Consider the following 25,205-nt stretch of genomic DNA (forward strand, 5'->3'; position numbering starts at 1 on the left):
AGCCCCAGGTAATGGCCATGAGACTCTGTCACTTCTGCCTAGCCTGCATCGGCAGTATAATGTCAGATTTCTTAAGCTGCTACAAGTCTTAAAATTACACTTTTGGAAAGGGTCCAGTGAGGGTACATTTATAATTAACCAAAAAAATCAGTGAAGAAGCATTTATATGGCTTTTTATTATCACACCCAATGCAGACCAGCGCATACAATTAAAAAGGAGACTTAGAATAAGAATTATCTTCAGGCAAATGTTGCAATTGGGGCTTAAAGCCAAGTTCATATTTTGTACCAAGTGTTGCGGGTGATTAACTTAGCTCTGTAGATACAGCTTTTGCAAAGTACAGAGCAAATTGGGATGCTAAACAACATAAGTGTCAGTAGGAAACAAAAGTGTACATGTGAACTATACAGTGCTATTTAATTTTACTTGCTTTCAGAAGGGTCTGTCTTCATTTGGAAAGAAAGAGTCAATGGGGTTCCATGCCAAGTGTGCTTATGAGTTAACTTAACTGATGAGTTACTATCTTAAGGCTCTATATTTGGCTGTTGAGAGAAAGTTAGCTTCAGAAATCTGCCTGAGAATTGGTATTTTTAAGAGGTCTGAAGTTACAATCTTTACTGAGGGCAAGATCAAAACAAGGGGGATGCTAAGCATTTTGGAAATCCCTCATCCCAACAAGAGGGCAAGGCTAACTGGCTCATCTGGGCAGTGGTTTGGTTAGCCCTCGAGGATTCAGTTATCATGGTGCAGTAGGTTGAAACAGGTTGAAAAGGGAGACAGACAATTAGGTAGATCTCTGTTTTAAGAAAAATTCTTCCACAGAAATGTCCTTCCTTTCTGTAGTGGAAATGTGAGCATAACTGGGAATGGACATGAGGGAAGCACATGTTAGGCTGACTGTCCCTTGGCTTCCAGCTTTGCAAACACACCAAACCATAGGACAACCTGTTGTGGCTGAGAGGTGATGGCTGTTAGATTCCCCACTGCCACAGTCACCTCTACCACTGCAGCTATGTAGTTTTTCCTCTTCAACTGGTGCTTACCACCACTGCAGACCAAGGGAAACTAAAGAACAAACTGTGCTAGTTTTGCTCATCTCTGGAGTCTGGCTTGCACACCCTGTAATGTCCTTTCTTTTGAGCACAGCCGTCACAGCTTCTACCAGGTGTTTTCCCCAATACTCTGGCTTTTTGCTGCGGCAGTTTTGACTTTGATGCTAATGTTCCACTCTTGGTCCATAAGACACCAGAAGGTGGTCCACAAATGTTGCAAAAATACATCTATTCCATGCAGAATTATTTGCTGTATTTGAATGGTCATGCATTCACCCCTTTGGAGGCAAGGAAGCGAGGCAATGGAAGAAAATAAAAGTAATGAATTAACATTAGCAGCTGTGGTGTGTTGGCCTTGGCTGGATGCCAGGTGCCCATCAAACTGCTCTATCACTCTCCTCCTCAACAGGACAAGGGCAGAAAATAAGATGGAAGAAACACATGGGTCAAGGTAAAGGCAGTTTAATAAAGCAAAAGCAGAGGCTGCGCGTGGAAGCAAAGGAAAACAAAAGATTTATTCTCTACTTCCCATCAGCAGGCAATGTCCAGCCACTTCCCAGGAAGTGGGGCTTCAGTATATGTAGCTGTTGCTTAAGAAGACAAACGTTGTCATAATGAATGCCGTCCCTCCTCCTCCTTTGTCTTAGCTTTTATTGCTGAGCAGACATCATATGGTATGGAATATGCTGTTGGTCAGTTTGGGTCAGCTGTCCTGGCTCTCTCCCCTCCCAAGATCTTGCCCACCCCCAGCATACTGGTGAGGGGGGAATGATGGAGAACCAGCCTTAATGCTGTGCTAGCACTGCTCGGCAGTAGCCAAAACACTAGTGTGTTACCAACACCTTTGTAGTTACCAAGATAAAGTACAGCATTATGAGGGCTGCTATGGGGAAAATTAACTCCATCTCAGCCAGACCCAGTACACAAGTTTTTGGCTAATTTTTATGTAGCTGTGCATGAAAACTGTTATAGAAACACTTGCACAATGATCCTGGGGATAAGAAACACTGGCAGAGCCCCGGATTAATAGAAGGTTGAGAAAACTTCTCTAGAGCGTAATCACAGGTAAACTCTTTGTCCTCCAAGTTATCCCAGATGGGCCATGGAACCCACCCAAAGGGCCAATTGGCTTGCTGCAATTAACTACTTCACTAGTTAGCAGTGATATATGTATTGTGAATATAGAACAACTTGCATGGCATGCTGTCAGCCATCTCGGGCGTGAATTGAATCTGGTCCCTGCCTTCCTGAAGGCAAGTGTTTCAGCATGGGACACAATTTTAAACTATGTCCATTTCAGTCCTGCCATCCTTGCAGAGAAAGAGGGACAGTATCGAGACAGGCAGAGGGAAATTTCTGTTTAGATGACGGCCCCTGCCTCATATGGTCAAGATGAGCCTTGCTGAGAAACTAAAGAGAGAAAGAGTTGCGTAAAGCTATGATATTCTAGAAGGGTAACCAAAACTGCTGTTACTCTAACAACAGCCGCTATTTTTCAGCCTTTCCACATAAACTACATTTTTCAGCAATTCTTCTAGCTCAGTATTTCTTAATTTATATATATTTCTCAAGTGGTCACATCTGGATGAGTGTACTAGACAATCTTACCTGGAATTTTCATTTTCTAAAGCTTTTCAGTACCCTAAATTTACTCTTTATATGCTGAGACCAAAACTCCTAAATGATACAGATTTGAAAGATGTCATTGTCCATCTTCCGCTCAAGGTTAAAGAAGACAGTTTTTCACTATAAACTGCTCAGTTAATGCTCATTAAACGCTAAAATTGCTATGATAGAATACTTTAATTAAGAAACATCATTTTCTATACTTCTGAGACTCGAATCAGTTGTAGGATAACCCTTTTACAGAAGTCACAGGACTTAACATCCCAAGTTCAAAATTGATTTTGCAGCCTGACTATTACTGAAATGAACCAAGATTTAGGATCCAAAGTGGATCCTAAGCCTCATGAAGAGACACAGCATCCCAGCCCCTCAGGCAGAATTGGCCAACAATTCCGTTGGATTCTGTTCTGTGACCGTTTCGGGGCTTTAGTTTGCTTTCAATTCAAATTACGTGAAAAAGAAACTGTTAGAATTTCTCATTACCCACAGGACACATTTAATAAGAAAACTAAACAATGGTTTAAGAAATGTGGCACCTTCATGCTTCAGAGATTAAATTGGTTTCCCTGGACCTCTCTGCTCCTGCATGCAGTTGATTCAAATGGATCCTTTCCTTGTCAGGTGCAAAGTCTCCATACAAACCTGCAACTCTGCTCACCCCTAATTGGGCAGCACCATGTCCCCAGGCTACCCACCCACCTAACTCTATAGAATAGCCCCCCCAAAATCTTTGCTGCCCAGCACCTGTGGCACACCACTCATGAACAGAGCATGTCAGGCGTAATAGGCCTGTTCTATAGACCCTGTACCCCTGTACCCCAGCATGCTTACAGTATATCCAATGAGTTCTAGTTTTAAGTCACTTTTTGGAAAAAACCTGCATCCCAAGCATTTTTACTTCCAATATTGCCCCCATAAAAATCACATCTAGAATTAAAACTGAGCTGTTAAAAATAATTAAACATGTTTCTTCTTAGAGCACCTGGACAAATATTCAACAGAAACAACATTGCACATAAAAAGTATGCAATGGTATTGCATTAGATAGGAAAAGATCAAAAATAATTACATGTTTATAAAATGAGAAGTATTGGGATATTCTGCTTTGTTTTAATCAGGTCTATGGAATGTAGCTAGGAATACCAAAGATAAATAAGAGCTACATGCCATCTAGGTTTGAATAAGCAATGCATGTTTCTTCAGCATGTCTTTTGTTAGGGCTTTCAGACAGAATATATTCCCATTTTAAGTACCAACTTCCCATGGAATTATTTGAAATAGAAAATGCATGATATGAATGACCCCCCCTAAAATTAAATTACATCCAGTCTAGGCATCCTTCCTATAGGAAAGCATAAATACAGCAATATATATGCATGGGCATGTCATTCATTTAATTGAAGACTTAACCAAGCTTTCTATGCAACTAATGTATATTGTTAGCAGTGTTCATCTAGGCATGTAATACTGTCTCTTTACGAAGAGACCTGGATGGATTCCAACTTACTTAACCCTTAAAATGTTACTGACTGGCAGGAAAGAATTGGCTATCCCCATGTTTTATGTGTACAAACCACATAAAAATCCATGTGGTCAGAAAATTAGGATTGGATTTAAATTTCACAGCACACAAGGACAAAGAAAGTGAGAGCTACCATGGATATGGTGTTTGCCCTGTGGGAAGGGCCTCTTAGGGTACCTGCCGGGGGAAAACCTGTGTTCCTCCTCATCCCCGGCTGCTGGGGCCTGGGGGTGCTAATTTAGGCATGTTATCCCTGTAAAGAGCATCAGCCCATGCACCACGCACCAGCTGGTTCATCCAGCCAGCCAGTGGATGGTTCTGCCGAGGCAGCGCAGCCCAAAGGCAGGGGAAAAGGGGCTGGCTTCTCATTTTCCAGAAACAAGAGCCCTGCTGCAGTCAGTCTGCAAAGCTTGAGAAGGGCTCCTGATGCTGAGCAAGCAGACCCAGTCACCCCCAGGTCACAACCCAGAAGAAGAAGGAGCTGCACCCCAAGGAAAGGAACAGGGCCAGAAGGGAGGTGAAGCATCCCTGTGCTCTCACGGTCCCATCTCAGGCCATAGCCCCCTTCATCTCAGTAAGATATTTAAGGGTTAACGGTTCCTGCTTTGTTCTCTGCACTGTGGCTGTTCAGGCCCCCCGTATGTATTTTGGTGTATCACCCTTGCAGAAGGTCTGGTCGTGTAGTTTTACAGAGGCGCACTTGAGCACTGCCCACGTAACCACAAACCCCTTTGTCCTGTCTCACGTGCAGACACAGAATAGCTGTAATTCTCATATGTGATTTGTTTTTGAGTACAGTGTATTGCTCTTTTCTGAAACTTTTTCCTTTTTCTTTCTTTTTTTTGTCAACTTTCTGCATTGGCAGAGCATCTTGGGATTGAATTTATGGGTATGGACCAATCATTCCTTTTAGCCGTAGAGCCTGAGAGATAAACTCCTTTTTATTTTTCTTCTCCATCTCCCCCTTTCAATTCCTAACCAATTTCTTTATGCTTTAGAAGGGATCATACAGCTATAACAACAACCCTTGTCAAAATGTTAGCTGAGATCGCCTCACTAAAATGGTAATAGTGGTAGGATATTCCAGACCTAAGGAGTTCTAGGAATTACCAAAGTAATAATAACAGTGTACGTTCATTTTTCCTCTGTATAATTTTGACTAGTTTTGACATATTTTTTTTGCTAAGTTCTTCTAGGGTTGCCAGATTTTGGAAACACTGTAAGCATTAAGCAAAATTACTAACTAGTCTATAAAAAACAGATGAGCTGTTATAGCCACTTAAAATTCTGCAAATTTACAGTTTTAAGTTCTGGTTTCCAAGTAAAGTTTTATGTCTAAAGCCACAGCTAGGTATGTAAATCACATGCATATATATATATATGTAAATGATATGCATATATACATTTGTATCTAGGTCTGTAAATTGGAAGTGAACTGAAAGTTGTTTAGGAACTTAAGTAGACGTTTACAGCTAGACTCCAGATCCTCAAGTCAGCAAATATAGTCAATATTTCTAATACCAAACTCATATTGCACTCAACCAAGAACATTGTCAGTGGGTACTATTTTTACACTTCAGCTTAAATAGAATAGGAATAGATCTTATAAGTCCTCTTAATGAATAGACTGTACTTATTTAACTAACATTTAGTAATCAAGGGTACAAATAATGCATCTCTTGAATAAGCCAACTTGGAATTCAGATCAATTTTAGTTCGGCATCTCCTAAAATTGTCGGTAAATGAGACAAGGCAGAGAGTGATGTTTTTCACACAGTTTTAGTTGATGTTCTTATGAAAAATTTCCACTCAAAGTGTCATTAACTTAAGCTGTGAACTGTGGAAAACCCATTACAAGTACAAATTTTAAAAGTCTCTCATGACCCAGCTTCTTGTTATTATTATTATCACAAGATAATATTAATTCACACTCATAAGTACTAGATTGTAGTAGAAGATATATAGTTACATTAACATATGAGGAATTAAATTAAAATCCTTTAAAAGACTGATGTGCAAATTTTGCTTTATATATGAAATTACATCAGCGGAACTACCTCTCAGACTGAAATTCTCTTTAAAATCCCCAGAGACCTGTAAGAAGAAAAACTTTAAAACAGAGCAAATTTAAGACCATATATCTCATCAATTATGTATAAATTAGGGTAATGTGAAATTAATTGCATAATGTGCACGTTCAAAAGGCTGCACATAGAAGGATTTAATAACTTTACTTAAGTCTCATGTTGATTTGATTTTCCTAGCATTCTGCAGGGGGGGAAAAAAATGCATTCAAAGGATATTTAATACTTAACAAGCTAAAACCTTTTCTAAATCCTCACTGCACATACATTTCTCTATCGACTTTTCCCAAAGGCTGCTATTAATGTTTTCCAAGCTAGCTTGACGAGAGCTGCAAAGACAGCGCGTGTTATTTTGCTGGGCGCCATTAACTGGCTCTGCCAGTGTTAACACTGGTCAGAGAGCGGGCAGTTTTCGGGCAAGACCCGGTGTAACTGTGAGTGCCCCACAGGAGTTTGGTCCCTGCTTCACAAAACTCTTCCGGCCTCAAGCAGAGAGGCCAAGGCTCATCCTCGAGGCACCACACTGCCTGAGGAGCTGCGGCCAGGCTCCCCGGCCCGGCCACCAGCATCCCCTGCCGCCCACCATGGCCCCCACGGGACACCCAGGCCTCCCCCAGTCAGCACCTGCTGCCCCGAGCAGGGAGACCGTGTCAGCCAGGAGTATGGCCAGGTTACGTGGCAGCTTGCTGGTTCGCTGGGCAAGACGTGCCTGGACGCATGTGCCCTTTGCCAGGCAGCCATTCCCCCCATGGCTTGAGGGAGGACATGGCGGCGCTGCCGTTCATGCACACCGTGTCGAGATGGATTGTCCTAAGGGCCTTGTTTCAGAGGGCATGGGAGGGAACTGAGGCAATGAAAGCGGGCCCAGGGGTTTGCCTCCCCACATCCCTCAAAACCTACAGTCCCACCCAGACATGCTGGTGCAAGAAGCGTTGCTCAGGGCTGCACCCCCAGCCCTGCTCCCTCGCTGCATCCCCTCCCCTGACGTGGGTGGGAGCCCCAGGGCGTCCATCACGCAAGCAATGAGCCTCAACTCACCACCCGCCTTAGCAAGGCCCTCACCAGACAGCCGCCCCAGCCCATCGGCAGCATGGAGTCCTGGAGTAAACCTCCTGGAGCCAGTGCAATTTTTCCTTGAGTATAAACAACCAAGCAGAGTTTCCACTGTTAATTAATCTTCTTCTTCCTCTCCCTTCCCCTCCAACAAAAACGTGTTGATGTGTCCTTGTTCATTTTGCTTTCACAAGCTAACAGCTGACAGCATGACAAAATAAATAAATAAATAAAATAATTCAAAGCATTACAAATTTGCCCCTAAATTGCTTTATCACAATTCTCCTGTTTCCTGTGACATCCTTGTAATACACCATTGCCATGGCTAACTAATAAGCGCTTGCAGAAGGGGCAAAGATGGGAAGCGGATCAAGTGCCACTAATTAGCCTAGGCAAGGAGTTATGCTGTATGAGAAATCCCTTCACACTCTGCTTCAGCCTTTTCTTTTTTTTTTTGTCCCCAAGCATTTCTTCACTTTGTTTTTTCCAGTCTCAAGCATGCTGTGCCAGGCCTGCAGCTGACTTCTCAACCCTTTAACCTTGTATTTCCCTATATTTCACCTTCCCATTTTTCTTTTTGTCCTGGTTTGGTTTGGAGTTTCAGCCCTTTCTTCCTTCCTTTTTTTGACTTTTTGTTCTTAGAGTTATATTTTTGTTTTCTTTAATACATTTTTGCAGCATCCTAGTTTTACCAAACTCACTTCTTCCCCCCCTTCCCCTTGTTAATAATCAGTGCTATTAATTTTGTCTGACAGTGCTCATGACCTGTTTGCTGGTGTTTTGGTCTACAGTGGGTTTGGCTTGTAGGACAAATTTGTTCCATGGTAAGGTGCATTGTATCAGAGAAATTAAGAATTCTTTTTGCCTTGTGGTTTGTGGCGTGGAATATTTGCCATTTGCCCACAGCAACTTTAAAACTGAACTAGATAAGCCCAGGAAACACATTGGAGGAATGACTGCTCCCTTTTCAGTAGGGAGCATTTTCTCCTGAACTTGTGTGGTGTTTGTGACAGCACATGATTTAAGTGCCTGAGCACTTATGGCACGTGTGAGGGACCGTTGTACATCTCTACTTCCTGGTGAATTGCCCCAAAGACCTTTCATGTTCATGTAAGTCCTTTCCAGCAGGAATAATGCTGGCATTTATCCTAAAGGTAGTGTGGAGCTGTGCAGCTTTTATTCATTCATTTATTTTTAATCATCTGCTGGTATTCTGACTGTGGTCAATATTGCAGTCTACCTAAGGCCAGCCTCCAGTCTGGATCCTCCAGGGCAAGATTTCTGGACTGTCTGCTTAATCAAAAATAAATAAGACTTGAGAAAAAAGAGCAAAGCTAGGATTTTGTCCTAAAAGCAGAAATGCAACTCCACATCCGTAAAGCTTCGACACAGAACGTGCCTCTGTTTCAGCGTTCTTTACATAATGTTTCCCCAGCACAGCACGCAGTGATGCTCTCTGCCAAGCATGAGCAAGGCTGGAATGCATGGGTAGCTCCAACCCAAACATTATCAGTGCTACTAATGTCTTTATAATAGTGAAATATCTCTGATGTACAAGATAGGTAACAAGTTGTCATCATTGAGAAAGCTGCCACTCTAGATAGAGCAGTTCCTTTGTTGGACACAAAGAGACACAAGTCAAATCACAACATTTCTCTGATACAGGGCACTGCTGGTTGTTGATATTGCTGTGTTTTTGGAGAAGCACTGGAGAAAGAGTCTGAATTTTATGACCAGAGTTCAAAACCTGTCTTCATTTCCATTGGTGATATAATTACAAGCCAAGCTCATGTCTCAAGTGTAGAAGGATATTTTGAAATCTCTACTGTAAAGACAACTGAGATATAAATTGACATGGGGGCAGAGGAACACTGGGTATGAAAACAATCCAAAAAAGATAATAAGAAAATAAATATCTCTTAAGGGCCATAAAATTGGCCTTCATTCCAGCTGTCTTTGCAGAGTAAAACTTCCAAAGCATTTGCAAATTCATGTTATTATCTTAGTGCATTGCATTTTTATTTCCAGCAAATGCTGAGTATTTGTCAGTTGTGAAGTTGTTTCTTAAAATTATTGTTGATTTAAACAAACAAAAAAAAGATTACTTTTGACTGTAATTGTACAGATGATCGCTTGTCCCCAGTACTGTGTTAAGAGCTTATGGTGTAGTCCTGTTCTCCTTGCAGTCAATAATGAGTCGGCCTGAAGTGTGGTGGCTGTGTTTCGGTGTGGCTGTGTGAATCTGTGCAGTGGTTTGTAGCATGCCAGCTGTTGAATGTGAGCTCCTTACCTAGCCATCCTCCATGTTGTGACCTTCTCTGTTTTTGTCCCTTTCTAGAAGCTGAGGAACTGTACCAGAAACGGGTGCTGACCATAACTGGCATTTGCATTGCTCTTCTAGTAGTTGGCATCATGTGTGTGGTGGCCTACTGCAAAACCAAGTAAACTTTTCTCTTCTTTTTTATATCTGTAGTTCTTGGCCAGGGCTTTCCCAGTTGACTGTAGCTTCTAATCCTCTGAGCATAAGGTTGTATCTGGATTTCTCTAGGGCTGAGCTGAAGGGACAAACCTGTGGCCAGGGTGCTCTGGTCCAAGCCAGACAGGTACAGGTCTCCATGTCCATCAGCAATGCAAAAATAAGACAGGTATCTGAAAGGTTTCTCACTTTGTGACTGGAGCAAATTTCACTGACTTGCAATTCTTTGTTTATCACCCATTGCAGCTGGTTTCCCCAGCTGGAAAGGAACAAAGCCCAACACTGGAATCATGTTGCTCTCCAGCAGTAAATTTTACATATCAGCCTAGTTTGTTTGTACTTGAGGCAAGATTAACGGTGCTAGAAGTTACTAAACACCAAAGGCCAAAGAACTGAATGCAAAAGTGCTCCCAATGCAAAAGAAGGCACTTAAATGCATTCTGTGAGTCTCTGTAAATTACTGGGGGTGACTCTCAAACACGCATGAGGCACTCTGGACTATAAATTACACTGAACATCAGCATGATTCGTGCTGCCAAAATTTCTGGCTGCTCTTATAAATCTCCCCACCAAAACACAGGAAACCCTTACCGTAAATCTTCCACATTTGTACAAACTTGATTTACTGTTGCAGGGCCTGATTGGCGGTTGGGTTTTTGGTTCTCCTTGTAAGCTCCACCAATAATGGCTGTGTTAAAAGGAGAGGGAGGAGAGGAATAATGTCCCCCCCCGCCTTGGTGAGAGTCCAGCCACACATACATGCTGCTCCCACCCACAACCTTGTGCCAGTGGGGAATGACTGAAACAGTAATAAAGAATCAGATCAATTACTGCTTTTAGTAATGACAACTGGCAAGCCAGGGCAGTTAAACAATATCTTTCCTCGTCCAAAGTTCATTGATACCAGCCAAGACATCCCCATGCATTTCAACAAACATTTAGTCAGGGTCCTGAAGTATGGCTTTTCTATATAAAGAGCCACCAGAATCCATTAGGGGTCTGGATGCTTTCTCACAGTTTGTCCCAGACATCAGCGATCACTGATAGCTAAAAGTGAAATGTTTTCAAACACATCTGATGAGAGTGAAAGTGAGTTGCCAGTTCATGGCCCTCCAAATGCAGCAGCGGTGCCAGACTGCTATCTGTGAGATGTTCCCTGCATGCTCTTTCCTTCTAATAGGGGAAAACCCAGAAATGGGGGAAATCCTGTAATGGTGTTAAGAAAACGCACTAAATAAATGTAATGGCTTAGATTTTGTTGGCCTCCTTGCAAGAGATACTGCTGGTCAAATGCTAAGGCAATGTCTTCTGACACCGAGTCTTAATTCAGAGGTGCTTTATTTGCAAGTCACTTACATTAAGGGAAGGGCTTCTCAGACTAAGTGAAGTACATTAGCATTCCCATTCTTTCTTTCTTTTCAGTTTTCTGTAGTAATTTCTCTTTTTTTAGTTAGTGTCCTTGTACTAGAGGACAAATGTCACACATGGAAGCATGCAAAATGCAAATACATTGACCACTGAAGGTGGGAAGTAATGCGGTTTCCTAGGGACAGATTACCAGTCAGTATGTGCCAGGATCCCAGACCTATAGATGATGAACTGAAACTCCCTCTAAAATCCACTTTCTCTACCATGTCAGGGGACTGGAGTTGTCCTCAGCTCCTAAGGTCTCCAAGGACTCATGAAGGGGTGCTGTCAAATAAAGTTAAACCCTTGCCCGTGTTGCTTCTCAGCCCAGGCTGCTCTTTGGGTAGCTGCTCAGGTATCTCTCGGCACTGCACTCTCCATCCACCTTAACTACCTGTGTGTCCTAAGATGATGCGTGGTTATCCTCCAAACACAAAGCCCACATGGACCAGGGACTGTGTCCTACTGAGACAGGAGCATTTCCAAGGCAGCCGTGTCTGCTTATACCATTCATGTGGAGTGGCATAAATTAAACATCTTCCACTGTCCAGGAACATACACAGAGAGAAATATGTAAAATGCAGTGTGTCAAGTCATGTTTTCTTTTTCTTTAAGCTTCCCTGGTGATCAGGCTTCTATATATTTATTGTTTTCCTTCCCTCCTCCTTTTTGGAAAACTTGGAATAGTCCCCTTGAGTTCAAAAGAGATTGAAAATGGTTATATCTTACACAGTCCTACCCTGCCAAAACTATCTGCACTTCTGCATACAGCTTAGGGAATTGTGTGTATTTTAGCTCTTGCCGCAGCCAAGGTCATATGCATTCTGCAGTGCGTTGGAGCCTGCATCCTCTCTTCATTTCCCTGGATTCTGTGGCAGGATGGTGGAGGTTCTCCAGTACAATCAGTATATATACAATGAGTATAAAACTGGGGAACATTGGTAAATTAAGTCTGAAATTGAATAGCTTTCCCCAGTTATTTATTTTGGTGTTCAGTTACTGCATTCTGCATGGCCTTCACAGCATCACATTTTACTATGCTGCAAATTTGTTCCTGACAGCTTGTAATAATCTGAAAAGTTCTCCTGAGGAGAGCTGGAAGGATTAGCCACTGGGGAAGGAGCAGATGAAGGATAGAGTACAGTAGAAGCATCCAAGTCAGACAGAGACCATGCCACTAGTGCATGTGGTTGATGGATGGTTCTACTGAATGCATTAGCAGCCCTGGCATCCACCTGGCAATCATTAAGTTCCAGAGTTAATCTGATGTTACTGTAACAAAACCTTCCAGAGCTGCCAGGGTGGCTGCAGGCTCAGGCATACCTCACACACTCACTTATTTTGGATTTCTGCACTTGCTCTGCACCCTTCACTTCTTTAACACATTTATGTATTTGGAGTGCACTGTTGAGGTAGGGGATGAATCGCACAAAAAAATGTGTAGCTGCCACATCACAAAGATTGTGGCACGCACCATGTTTTCCAATGGCTGCAAGCAAGCCCCAAGGCAAGGCCACCTCGGCTCCTTGTGGTGAATGGAGAAGTGTCACCCATTGGGCTGTCAAAAACCTGGCCATGGCTGCAGTGAGGGTGCCAAGGTGGCCAGGTTAAAATCTCTCCCCCCTCCCTTCTGAGTGCAGAAAAGAGCTCCTCCTGAGGTGGAGCATGGCTTAGAAATGGCTTCCTTCTTCCTCACACTTTTTCATGTCCCTCTGTGGCCAGCTGACTCCTGGAAGGGTTCCCGTACATCCTTCCCCTTCTGCAGGTCCCCACAGCTCCAGCTGCAATTAGACCTGTGGTCTTCAGTCTTCAGAGTTAGTCTGAAGTCTTGCAGCAGTGGGGAAAGTGCTGGCAAAAAAAGTGATGTTATAGTATTATCATCATCATCAACATGCTGAAAGGTGCAGCTGCTTTCCCTTTGTCTATTAAAATCATTTCCATGTTTCATGCACAGGAAGCAGAGGAAAAAGTTGCACGATCGCCTTCGGCAGAGCCTGCGCTCAGAAAGGAACAATGTGATGAACATGGCCAACGGGCCACATCACCCCAACCCGCCGCCGGATAACGTCCAGCTGGTGAATGTAGGTTTTACTGCCCATGTTTCAGCCTAGGCTGCCAGCACCACCAGCAGAGCTCACCCACAGCTTTTAAACTTCTACCTGCTGCAGGCTGGTGACTGAATTCTCTTGGCTTTCTCCACTCAGAAACAATTAGGACTTTGCAAAAAATATACAGCAAAATGAGGTATTTCTGCAGATGGCCAGTTTACTAGGGCATGCCGCAGTGCTGCAGCTGTGCCTATGGATCTAGGGCACCAAAAGCAAGAGAAACACCTCAGAAAAAAATTCTAACAGCGCTACTACAGGGCTAAGTGCTAGAGAGATCAATTTCTTCAAACACACGTCTTGCTCTTCGTACTGCCCTTGGCCTGATGGTTGGTGAGCAGGGACAGCCCCCTCAGATCAGGAATGTGACATTATGAACTCAAGGGTAAAAGTCCAAATAAGATCTCACCTGGACATTAGCAGTGGCTGGGGAGACAGGGCTGAGGCAGATACTTCACCAGCATCCCCCAGACATTTGTCAGAGTGGAGCAGAGAGTTACTCTTCAACTAACCCCTTGGCCAAGCCCCTTGGCCTTACAGGCTCATGCTGCCTGTAGCCGCTTTCTCGTCTCCTCCCTTCCCCAGGGAAGCCTGGTGCCCAGAGGGCATGTTGGCTTTCTGCCACCTCAAGCCATCCACACTCTCCTGCTCCAGCATTGCTGTACATATTCGTGACAGCTCATTACAGGGGTGAGCCCTGGCTCTGCTAAGTCAATGGCAGTGCTCCACTGACCTTGGTTAAGTCTAAGGCACCTTCTCAGAAGAGCTCAGCTTCCAATATTTCCCCTCAAAAGACCTAAATCCATGATTTAGATTATTAAGAGAGGGAAAACCAGGAGTCCCCACTGAGGAGAATGGGGAGTTGTACCAGTAAGAGCATTGGTGGGGGCTCCAAAAAAAAGCCGTGTGGGAGGTTGGGCACTGCACACCTCCAGCCCCATCTCAGGAGGCTTTAGCCCATTCTGCAGATCATCCCCTGATGAACAGGTCTGTCCTGGTTCTGCATCCATGGGCAATGAAAATACCCATTTCTTGCCCAGATCCTTATCCTGCAATGAACAACTGCTACTGCTAACTACTGCTGTCTTCTCCATCAGAGAATAGTATTGTTCATGTATATGGTAGTAAAGGGGGAGTTGCCTTTCCAGGTCTCTACCCATGAGGACTTCTCATTCCCTTGTTAAATACGTAAGTTGTTTATAGCCCTACTGGGATGCAGACCATTTGTTTCCACCTACTGTAAGTTTAGATGGGGTGTGTATGCAGAGGTGTACATGAATGTGCTCAAGTGTGTAAGTGTGGTTTCTGCCTGTATTTAAGTGACAAAGTTTGTGCTTTGGCATGTCTAAAAAACTGTGACTTGGGGGAGAGGGAGGAGGAATTGGAAATTATGCCTGCAAATGTGCTGTGAATTACAGTTTATAAACCCGAGGTTTGTCTGTTTTTTTTCAGCAGTACATTTCAAAAAATGTAATCTCCAGTGAGAATGTCATTGAGCGAGAAACAGAGACCTCATTTTCTACGAGCCACTACACCTCAACAACACATCACTCTGTGACAGTCACCCAGACACCCAGCCACAGGTACTGGAGCGGGAAGGCAAACAGCACCTGTAAAATCTGATCTGTTTCTGTTGCAAAACCAAAAAGATGTGTAAAAAAACAAACCCAGAAAAATCTATGCTCTCTTCATAGTGTTTTCGTTTTAAGACTAACAATATTGGACGTCGTCATCTAACTAATTATCTTTCCAGGAATTTACAAAGAGCTTTATTGCCTGAGTGGCATTCCAGTACTGTTACAGTGAATTTTAATATATGCAAATTGCTAAATCAGTTGACAGCCCTGGTGACTGGAAAGACCTCCTTCCCTCTCCTTTTATCTACATATGCAAAATCATCTTGATACATGTGGATTCATACAATTCACAAAACTCTGCAGTCCCAGTTACCAATCTGAAGATTATGCTGTACATCCCGAGCAGCAACAGAGCCCTTCCTTTCTGGGCTTTAGCCTTAGCTAAACATCTGCTCATCTGCATTTGCCACCAAAGCACCCTCTCATGCTCCCCTCTTTTCTTCTCTTTTCCTGGTTGCTGCTCTCTAGCTGGAGTAATGGCCACACTGAAAGCATTGTCTCCGAAAGCCACTCAGTGCTCGTCAGCTCCTCCATGGAGAACAGCAGGCACACCAGCCCAGCAGGGCCCCGGGGCCGCCTCAATGGCATCAGTGGGCCACGGGAAGGCAACAGCTTCCTCCGGCATGCGAGAGAGACCCCTGACTCCTACCGAGACTCTCCTCACAGTGAAAGGTAGGACACACCACCTCATTGCTTTCAGCAGGCAAGGCCTGGTGTTGCCAGATGGTTTCAAAGTTTGGGAGCACTGGAGGAAACCCAACAGTGCAGCTGTTCTTATAGGGTGTAGATTTCCTCATTCATAAAGATGGAGCGCTTGGTAGTAGTTTAAAGTTTACCAAAAGCATTTCTTCCTTACTTGCCTCTTCTGGATTTATTCCTAATAGCCAGCAGTTCACATTTGGATAAGCTCCATTGAAGTAATTTGTCAGAAACTTCCATTGTAAAGTAAAAATGGATCTTTGCCTAATTATCATTTTTTTAGAAGAAGCAAGTTGAGAAAACTGAGGGATGTTGTGAGACACAAAAGGTGGGGAGATGCTATAAATGTACATCAATGTATTCATCCACAGGAGGAGGGCACTAAGGACCCCTAAGCAGTATAAGAATCCTGCCACCACCTACCTTCTGGGAGACTCCAGCTCCTAAACCCATTACCTCCTACAAAAATTCCCACTGACACTTTATTAAATAAAAACAAGGAACACAAAGTGCAAGCCAGAAGAACCCAGGTCTTAAATTAGTAGTTAGAAATAAATCTGGCCAGGGGGTTTCCAACAAAATAATTTTTTCTGTGAAAAGGCTGGTTCATCAGTACCTAAGGTCTGCCTTGAAGTGCATCAGTTGCAAGAAAACTTTTACTGAAAAAGTCTTCGCAGCTTTAGGTTAGGATGTTATCTCAAGAGCGTAGGATGGCCCCAGAGTAGAAAAAGAAAGACTGAGAAGAAACAAGACACTTAAAGAGAGTTTGCTGCCAACAGAGGCAGAAGAAAAGGAAAACAAAGGGTCACTGGACCAATTGTCTAAGGATTGTGAAATCAGGAGGGATTTGGTCTCGTGGGATGTCCATGATATCAAAAATGTAGTCAGGCAATCCCCAAGGAGACCAAGTTGTGTAGGAGACAAATTGTGGTTTCCAGAAAAATGAATGTGCAAGTACAGCAAAAGTACTTTCTGTGGTACTCCCATCTGCTACACAAAGAACTGCTTAGCAGCAAGATAAGGCACCATGACTGAGGGCTCTCTGAATAAGGCCTATAGGACCACTAACGATAGCGAACTGGCTCTCTCCTTATAACAAAGTTATCTGTTATTTACCATTGAATTTAATTTCAGGATATGTGGCTCACATGACATAAATAGCCATGGCCCCAATCCAGCAGAGCACTTCAAAAAGATTAACTTTTAATCATGCAAGTAGCCCCATTGAAATCAGCAGGATTACTCACACGGGTAGAGCTGAGTGTGTGCTTAAGTGCTTTTCTGCATCAGGACCTATAGCAGTAAATACCTCATTGAGTCCTGCCTGGGAACCATACAGGACACACGGCCACACGCCCGCCGACAGCAAATATTACAGCTTAGTCTATTTGTGCATCTGTGCATGAGAAGCAAAAATCATTCGCGTTGCCTGGGATACCCAGAGCATGATTCTGACATGAACTGTTTAGATTTTATGGGCGGGAAGGAGCATGTGCCTTGCCGTTTCAATGAGAAGAAAGAAGGCGTTTCATCAATTATTGTGGTTCTTGCTACAGGTGATTTTTCTACAGGTGAAAAACAGCAACATTTCTGTGACAATTCACCACACATTGATGGCCTAGCCTGTGCCTGAAATGACCACGAATTTGGAATGCAGAAGATAGTTTCCTAGGCATTAAGTTAGGCCTCATCTATTTTCAGCAAGCATGAAATACATGGCAGATTATTTCTGAGATGGATTGCATGTATGTGTGTGTATATAAGGGGGAAAATGAGAGCTATTTGCAACTAAAAATTACTGCAAAACATAAAGGAATGTACGAGCTGACAAATTACTTCCTGAAGCCATCAAATGTTGCTGTGCATTGGTAGATCAAGGCTGTGCTCCCTTCAACCTCCAGTCCCTCAGCTCCTTCACAATTTTGAAATGATACAGAATAGACATTATGAGGGGTTCTTTTGCATTAACCCACCCCTTTGTTGTGATGCTATGACACCCGTTTACACGAGCAGAGGACCCAAGTACCTATATTTTCAAAAGTCCATAGCCATAGGAGAGGAGATCAAAAACCACCATCTCTGCACGAAAGGCTGGTCTATATGATGAAGTTGTCAGCATGTAATGAGTTAATGCTTGCTGGCTGGCTGTGAATACACTCCGATCCCCTTTCACTGAGCCAACATGGTTTACCTCTTGCTGGCCATGAAGCTGGATAAATCTATTGCCTCTTAACCTTCCTTTCGGGATGGGATAGAGCTGCGTGTGTTCAGCTCCTGTGCCTCAGCTCATGGACAGCAGCTTGTTAGCGCTGCCCCGTTATGGTGTGGGGGAATACAACAAAAATATGTGAATGCATAACACCCCAGTATGAGTAACTTGACACTGATGGAAGCATGCACAGTATGCTGAACAGATTTAACGAATTTGGTGCGTTAACTGAACCAGTTTAGCTAAAACCCAGTGTGTCAAGATGTATGTCCAACACTGTACCAGCTGGGGAAGTAGAAAGGCTTCAGTTTTTCAGACGATGCCTACTGAAAAATGTGAAAGGGATGAAAAGCTCACTCCTGGAAGGAAAAATAAAGAATTACTTCATCCATCCAATGTACAGACCTATTAATTGCCCTCTGCTCTCACTAACAACCAGCTTGATTAATTCCCATGCATAACTCCAGTTTTGTTTTTCTTTCTCCTGTTCCTCAGCTGATGTAAATCAATGTGCCTCTACTGAAACCGATTTACTCTACTACACATCAGTTCAGGATCTGTCCTGCTTTCTCTTTTATCCAATAACTCTGTTTTAATCAAGTGTAATATGTGCAACTGAGTCATAGACTGGATAAGAAAGTTGGATTCAGATTTATTTTGGTTATTTCAGACTCAGATAAATAAATCACTAATGAAAAACTAAATAACTTCATTAATCATGGGCAAATGACTTGTCTCAATGGGTCTGTGTAAGAGGTGGAGCTTAGAAAGCTTTTATATTTGGACACAGATGAAATTCAGGCAGGTGAACTTGGGATAAGAACAAAAGCAAAGCCAAACTATGCAAAACGTCATGCTGGGCACTGTGCCTTTGATGAAGAGGCTTCAGGCATCTCATAGAGCTCTGCTGATTTAAACCAGCTGAGAGTCTCACATTTTTTCTCTTCTACAAGCTCTCTACTGGCACCTGAGATTTGTTTTCAGAAATCACCTTGGCCCACTACCCTTCCCACAGAAACTTATGAAGGAATAGGCACAAATTTTGCAGAGCAATCATGAACACTAAGCCAGACAGTCGTCTCTGTCAGCATTTGTCCCCACAAGAGGAAAAATAATGCTCCGTGTTTCTTTGCAGATAGACCTACCAGCCAGGGTAACTAGCACCCAAGGAGTGGAGCAACAAAGCTGCTGGGACGGTGCTGCAAACTCTGATTACTCCCAGTGATAAAAATTAGCAGAATCTTACTCTAGATTTTGTCCAAACTTTGCTTTCCTCCTTAGCCTGAGACAGTCTGGCCAGAAGAAGGTGAAGCCCCAAGAGGACTGTACGTCAGTTCTGTTCCTTTCTCTCCCTCCTGTCTGTTTGTGTGTATCCCAGGTTCTGGTCAAATCCTGCCAGAATTGCAGCAGCCGTTTTTCTTTTGAGAAAATACTTGCAAATGCATTTTGTTTCTGGCAGCCCCCCAGTCTCTGAATCCCATTCCTGGATTCATTCCAGAAAGTTATTCTGGTAAATAATTTATAGCATCTCCATGGCTCTTCTGAGGCAAACAGACCTGGGGACTTTGCCATGCTCCTCCTGCTCTCAGAAGTTTTTGCCCAGAGTCCCAGAAGTCAGCAGTTTTATAGGATTAATAGCAACAGGAAAGTTACCCTGGCAGCTCTGTGTGAGGATGATGGGGATCTTAAGGGATGCCTGCCCTTTCCCTCCCAGCCCATGTAAGCAGGTATGTTCATGACACCACTGCTCCTGTGCTTGCAACTTTTCCCCATCTCTTTTCTTCAGGTATGTCTCAGCTATGACCACACCAGCTCGCATGTCACCTGTCGATTTCCACACTCCAACTTCTCCCAAGTCCCCTCCCTCCAAAATGTCACCACCGGCTTCCAGCTTGACCGTCTCCGTCCCTTCAGTGGCGGTGAGTCCCTTCATAGAAGAGGAGCGACCACTGCTCCTGGTGACCCCACCACGGCTACGTGAAACGTATGACCACCACCTGCAGCAGTTCAACTCCTTCCACCACAACCCTGCCCACGAGAGCAACAGTCTGCCACCAAGTCCTCTGCGGATAGTAGAGGACGAGGAGTACGAGACCACACAGGAGTACGAACCAGCACAGGAGCTTCCAAAGAAACTCACCAACAGCCGGAGGGTCAAAAGAACAAAACCCAACGGTCACATTTCCAGCAGGGTGGAAGTGGACTCTGACACAAGCACTGAGAGCAGCAGCTCTGAGACCGAAACCGAAGACGAAAGAATAGGCGAGGATACACCGTTCCTGAGCTTACCGAACCCTGTGGCGACCAGTCTGGACCCGGCCACTGCCTACCGGCTGGCTGAGAGCAGGACTAACCCAGCAAACCGCTTCTCCACACCGGAAGAGTTGCAAGCAAGGTTGTCCAGTGTGATAGCTAACCAAGACCCTATTGCTGTATAAAACATAAAACACATAGATACACATGTAAAACTTTATTTTATATAATGAAGTATTCCACCTTTAAATTAAACAATTTATTTTATTTTAGCAATTCCGCTGATAGAAAACAGGAGAGGAAAAAAAAACTTTTATAAATTAAATATACGTATGTACAAATGTGTTATGTGCCATATGTAGCAATTTTTTACAGTATTTCAAAAATGGGGAAAGATATCAATGGTGCCTTTATGTTATGTTACGTTGAGAGCAAGTTTTGTACAGTTACAATGATTGCTGTCCCATAGTATTTTGCAAAACCTTCTAGCCCTCAGTTGTCCTGGCTTTTTTGTGCACTGCATTATAATGACTGGATGTATGATTTGCAAGAATTGCAGAAGTCCCTCTGGTTGCTTGTTGTAGAATCCCCAGATCAAAAAGCTCTGCAATGGCACTCCCACCCTATCCACCCCACCAGAAAAACAGACACAGAGAAAAAAAAAAAAAAAAGAGGAAAAAAAAAAAAGCTTGAAAAACAACAAAAATATTTTCTTCTATAAGAATTTTTATTTGCTTTCCGTATATGAAACGAGTTTTGTCTGCTCTCTGCCAGCCAAAAGGTTTGCTTCTTTGAGCACTGGGATAATAGTAGATCCAACAGCATGCTACTATTAATTACAGCAGGATAACAAAAAAAAAAAAAAAAAAAAAAAGACAACCTGCATTAAATAATGTTACTTATAGAAAGAAGGTAATACTGTGATTTTAAACCAAATATATTATTAATCAGCGGTCAGCTTGTAATCACTAGGAGCTGCCATTTCATTATTTTCCAGATATTAATTGTTCTAGTTATCCCTTAGAAAATGGGTTTAGGTTAGCTGAGGCTTTGAACCCAATACTCTATTAAAAAAAGGAAAAAAAAAAAGAAAAAAAAAGGAAAAAAAATTATATTAGTTTAAGTTAATGGGGCAAATATAATAGCAGATATCTGTAACCAAGCAAGGAAGAGATCTAGCTGGAAAACAAATGCCACTAATAAAAGTGCAATCAGTTTTCACCTCTATTTTTTAATGTTGATTTCTAATAGATGATTTATCTTTCTGTTTCCCCTCCATTGTCTCCCCTTTCTTCTCTTTCTCAGAAAGAACCCTGACAAGCTTCTAGCAATACCTTGTTAGAGCTGCTGTTGGAGTAAGGGTTACTCTTGGACACAGAAATTACTTTCAGGGAAGTAATTTGCTGAATGGTTAAAAAGTGTAGGCAAGAAGGAAGGACGCAGCAGAATTACGGAGTTCATTTCTACTCACCTTTATTGACTATTATTTGGGGTGAGAGAGGCAAGGCTGATGCAAACCCCATTTTATGAAGGCAAGCACACCATGTGGGTTACAGCCGTAGTGTGCGTGGCTATTTGATATCAATGTTTATATAGCCAGTGATGGCCTTGAAGTCTTTGACTAGCAATGAACAAGGACGCTGTCAGTGCTGGGGCGGTCGCAACCATTCAGACAGAAGCAAATGGCCTCTTTTGCACTGAATTCCTATCAGTTTAGTCAGGGTCACTCTGCCTCTTCTCTTCTTTTGATTTTTGTTGTGTGTTCAGTTGGCACAGCATAGACTCAGGATTGATGTGGAAAACAAATGTTTTTCCTAGACTCTGGGGATTCTGAAAATGAGAACATGTGTTCTACAGGTATTACTGGACTCTAAATAAGAGCCATGTCAAGAGAAAAAGAACTTCAGCCAAACTACACTCATCCTTTGGGCCACATCCTGGTCCCAGTTAAATGAAGAGAAATAAGTCAAGGAAATTTTGTGAGATATAAACCTGAGGAACTAAAGTCCCAACTCAGTAAATTGTTCAAGCATATGTTTATGCTAATCCCAGCAAAAGTTATCTTCAGCATGTGCTAGACTACCACTGATGCATCCAGCGCATGCATAAAGCTAAGCATGCACTTAAAAGTTCTGCTGAACAAGGTGTCCTGTTGATTTGAGACCTGAAAGCAAAGTCTAGTAAACGAAGCTGTTTTTCAGGATGATGAAAATAAGTGAGTTGGTCACGGTATAATTCAACCACAACACATTATGTGTGATGAACATGGGTGAGTCTACCTGACCACCAGATTCAGCAGAGAAAGAACAAAAAAGCCTTAGTATAGGAAGAAGATGATGACAAAGTTGTACACTAGGATGTTGGTGGTAGAAGCAAAAGGCTAGGAAACTAGCACAGCTTTGGGCTATGTGGTGCCTGAAACAGCACTGCTTATTTAAGAAGTGTATGGGAGATGGCAAAGTTTGTCAAATACATACTGTCTGGACTTAAGTCCCCTTTGCTGTTTTTTCCCTAGCTAGCATGTACTTGAACACACTTTGCCTTTGCAGACCAAAACAAAAGCTCTCTACAAATTTGAGATACCATACACTCATTTTCATCCCTTTAGTCATGCCTTTTTATCTGCAATCCCATGCAGCAGAACATCCACCTCCTCAGTAACTTGGCAACTCAGAATTGCAGAGGGCCAGGTGGGCTTTCCTGATGCAGACCACCAGTTTCCAAAGGATTTGCACTGTTGAGTTTCCAGAGGCACTTGAAAATCTGTCCTTTCAGTAAGGTCTCTGATACTGCAAAGATCTCAAGGACAGACAAGACAGAAAAAGGACGGCAGAGATTTGCCCCAAAATCACCCATCTTAGTGGCAGAATAGAGATTATAACACAGGTCTTCTGCAATCTCCTCCAGTATAGATCACCCACAAGGCCAGCTCTCATTGAAGTGTCTGTGATAGCCCAGACAGATTAATCAGGATGGAAAGGGAACTTGCCTTGAAGTGGAGTAAATTATTTGACTACTAACACTGTTATTATAGAGGGCCAGTACAAAATGAAGGAGCAATTGCGTGCTTGGGAGCTGTACATGTGAGATTTATTCAGTGTGGGTCTAGGGGAAAATGTCACACCTCTTCTGTTGCAGTGCCTCAAAGTCAAAGTAGTATGCAGTCCCTGCTCCTCCTCCCGGTACATGTAGTAGTGTGTTATAGGATAAGCATGAAATTAGGCTGGGGACTTCACATGGACCTAAGAACAAGAAAATACAATTGGGGATATGGCTGCCTAAGCCCTTAGGTCTTTGGGGAGAACCCAGCCTTACAGCACAATTCATGCAACAGTGAGTTATAGGAGTTGCCCTGGTTTGGCACTCACAGAAGTGGGAGTAGGACGCGGCCCCTCACCTCTGGACTTGCTTTTAGCATATTGTGAGGGTGCTCCACATCAGTCAAGTCCACACCCCGAAGTTAGCAAGTCTACATGGCCACAGGTTCTGCTGGCAGGCTGCAGCCAGACCCTGCTGGCCAAGGGGCTGGAGACTGCAGCAGCATGAAGCAGAGCCAGCAAGTGCCTATGGGAAAGGCCAGCTCCCCAGCTGGGGATATTTGCTTCATTACCCGGACCTCTGAGCTAGGCAGTCCCAACACCCTTGGGCCATCACTATGTCACCCTTGCCAACTTTTGGCTGAAAGTCATGGCAAGGAGAAAAGTACTTTGAAGAGGCGGAAAATATTCCAGTGGTGCCAGAGTTGTTCAGATTGTCCTGGTTTCTTTCCGTGTCATTTAACTTGAGCTGTGAGTTTTCCCTGTGTATGTGTTTATATGCAGGAGTTATTCGAGGACAAAAGGCTTCCTTCAGGAGTGTATAGCTGGACTATGTTGTGCACAACCTGGTACAGCCTGCCTGTTCAGCTGGTGTCCGTCATCACAGGTCCACAGAGGTTGTCATGTAACAGAGAATAGCCTACTCCCTCCTCTTGGCCCAGCTATTCCCCTCCTCACTTGAGCCACCCCAACACCCCCAGGTTTAAGAGATCAATCACTGCCTTTATCAGGGAAATAGAAAAGCTCCTTCTCTTTCCAGTCCTCCAAAACAACAACGCTGCATCTCCCTGCTTCTCTCACATACATTGCAAGCAGTTTCCTGAGCATCCAGGATAGCAAACTTGTGTCCCCTCAAAGGACACACTTCTCAGCCTATTGAACACTTCTTGGCCCTGCAGTGTGGCTACTTACCATCAGCTGGGACTTACTTCTAGTAAGAAACAAAAAAAGCACCTATGAAATGCTGCAGAGAAGGGCAGACAAAGAACATGGCCAATTATCATCATTTGTAATTCTCTATTCTATTGTAAATACATCTTGTACATACTTGGATGTGTTCATCATTTACTGTCTTTATGGATTATGTGTTAAATGAGACTCTTAGTTTATTGTGTAACACTGTAAATAACATAACGTTCTTTATTATTTATGCATAGGCATCTAACACACGGAGAAAGTTATCCTCATATTATTTTAAGATATATGTCAAAAATATGTTGCATTTTTCTTTTTGCTTTGAAAAAATTGTAATATATCCTCTTTTTCCCCTCTTTTCCTTTAAAAGAAAAATGAATGCTAATTTATTGTTCAGGAGAGAAAGGGGATGTAACTGAAAGGCAAACTGTTCAAAGAACATGCTATGGAAGCCACAAGCTACTGATAAACTAAAGAATTTATTATCCCAAATACAGCAATAAGTAATTGTTGATTTATTAAGGTTTTGTTATTCATTTTCAGTAAAAGAGGTGCTGGATTAAATTGTTTATGTTTTATACTGGCCCAGCTGCTCAGCAGACTGTGTCAGGTCACTAGCCACCATCCTTCTGGATCCAAACATTGTTGTAAAGGTCTTTCTGTCTTTGTGGACCACTGTTCCTTGAGTTTTCTGACTCATCCCTATGGAGGTCTCTGGCAAACACTCTTGTTCCTAGGAACAACATTTTTAGTTTCTTAAGTTAGAATTATCAGCTTTACCCTGACCATTAGTACTCAAGGTGGATGGGGGGTTGGGAGGGGGCAGAAATGACACAATCTAGGGGCTGT

The 25,205-nt window shown here is 43.1% G+C and overlaps 1 protein-coding gene across 5 annotated transcripts in view; it reads left to right on the forward strand.

Annotated features, from left to right (window-relative positions):
- Positions 1 to 20,309, forward strand: part of NRG1 (neuregulin 1) — a gene marked incomplete at both ends in the record, with an annotated part of 184,866 nt that extends 164,557 nt beyond the window's left edge. For 3 of the 5 annotated variants that reach the window (XM_082013484.1, XM_082013480.1, XM_082013481.1), the window contains 6 exons: positions 5,067 to 5,090; positions 9,677 to 9,779; positions 13,176 to 13,302; positions 14,779 to 14,909; positions 15,432 to 15,635; positions 19,658 to 20,309. In XM_082013484.1, the coding sequence (XP_081869610.1) occupies positions 5,067 to 5,090; positions 9,677 to 9,779; positions 13,176 to 13,302; positions 14,779 to 14,909; positions 15,432 to 15,635; positions 19,658 to 20,309 (1,241 nt within the window). Of the gene's footprint in view, positions 1 to 5,066; positions 5,091 to 9,598; positions 9,780 to 13,175; positions 13,303 to 14,778; positions 14,910 to 15,431; positions 15,636 to 19,657 lie in introns of all 5 variants that reach the window. The other 2 variants (XM_082013483.1, XM_082013482.1) reach the window with 2 other exon arrangements.
- Positions 20,310 to 25,205: the final 4,896 nt, after the last annotated feature.

The sequence above is a fragment of the Phaethon aethereus genome, assembly GCF_964289735.1.
Source record: "Phaethon aethereus genome assembly, chromosome: Z".
NCBI classification, from domain to species: domain Eukaryota; kingdom Metazoa; phylum Chordata; class Aves; order Phaethontiformes; family Phaethontidae; genus Phaethon; species Phaethon aethereus.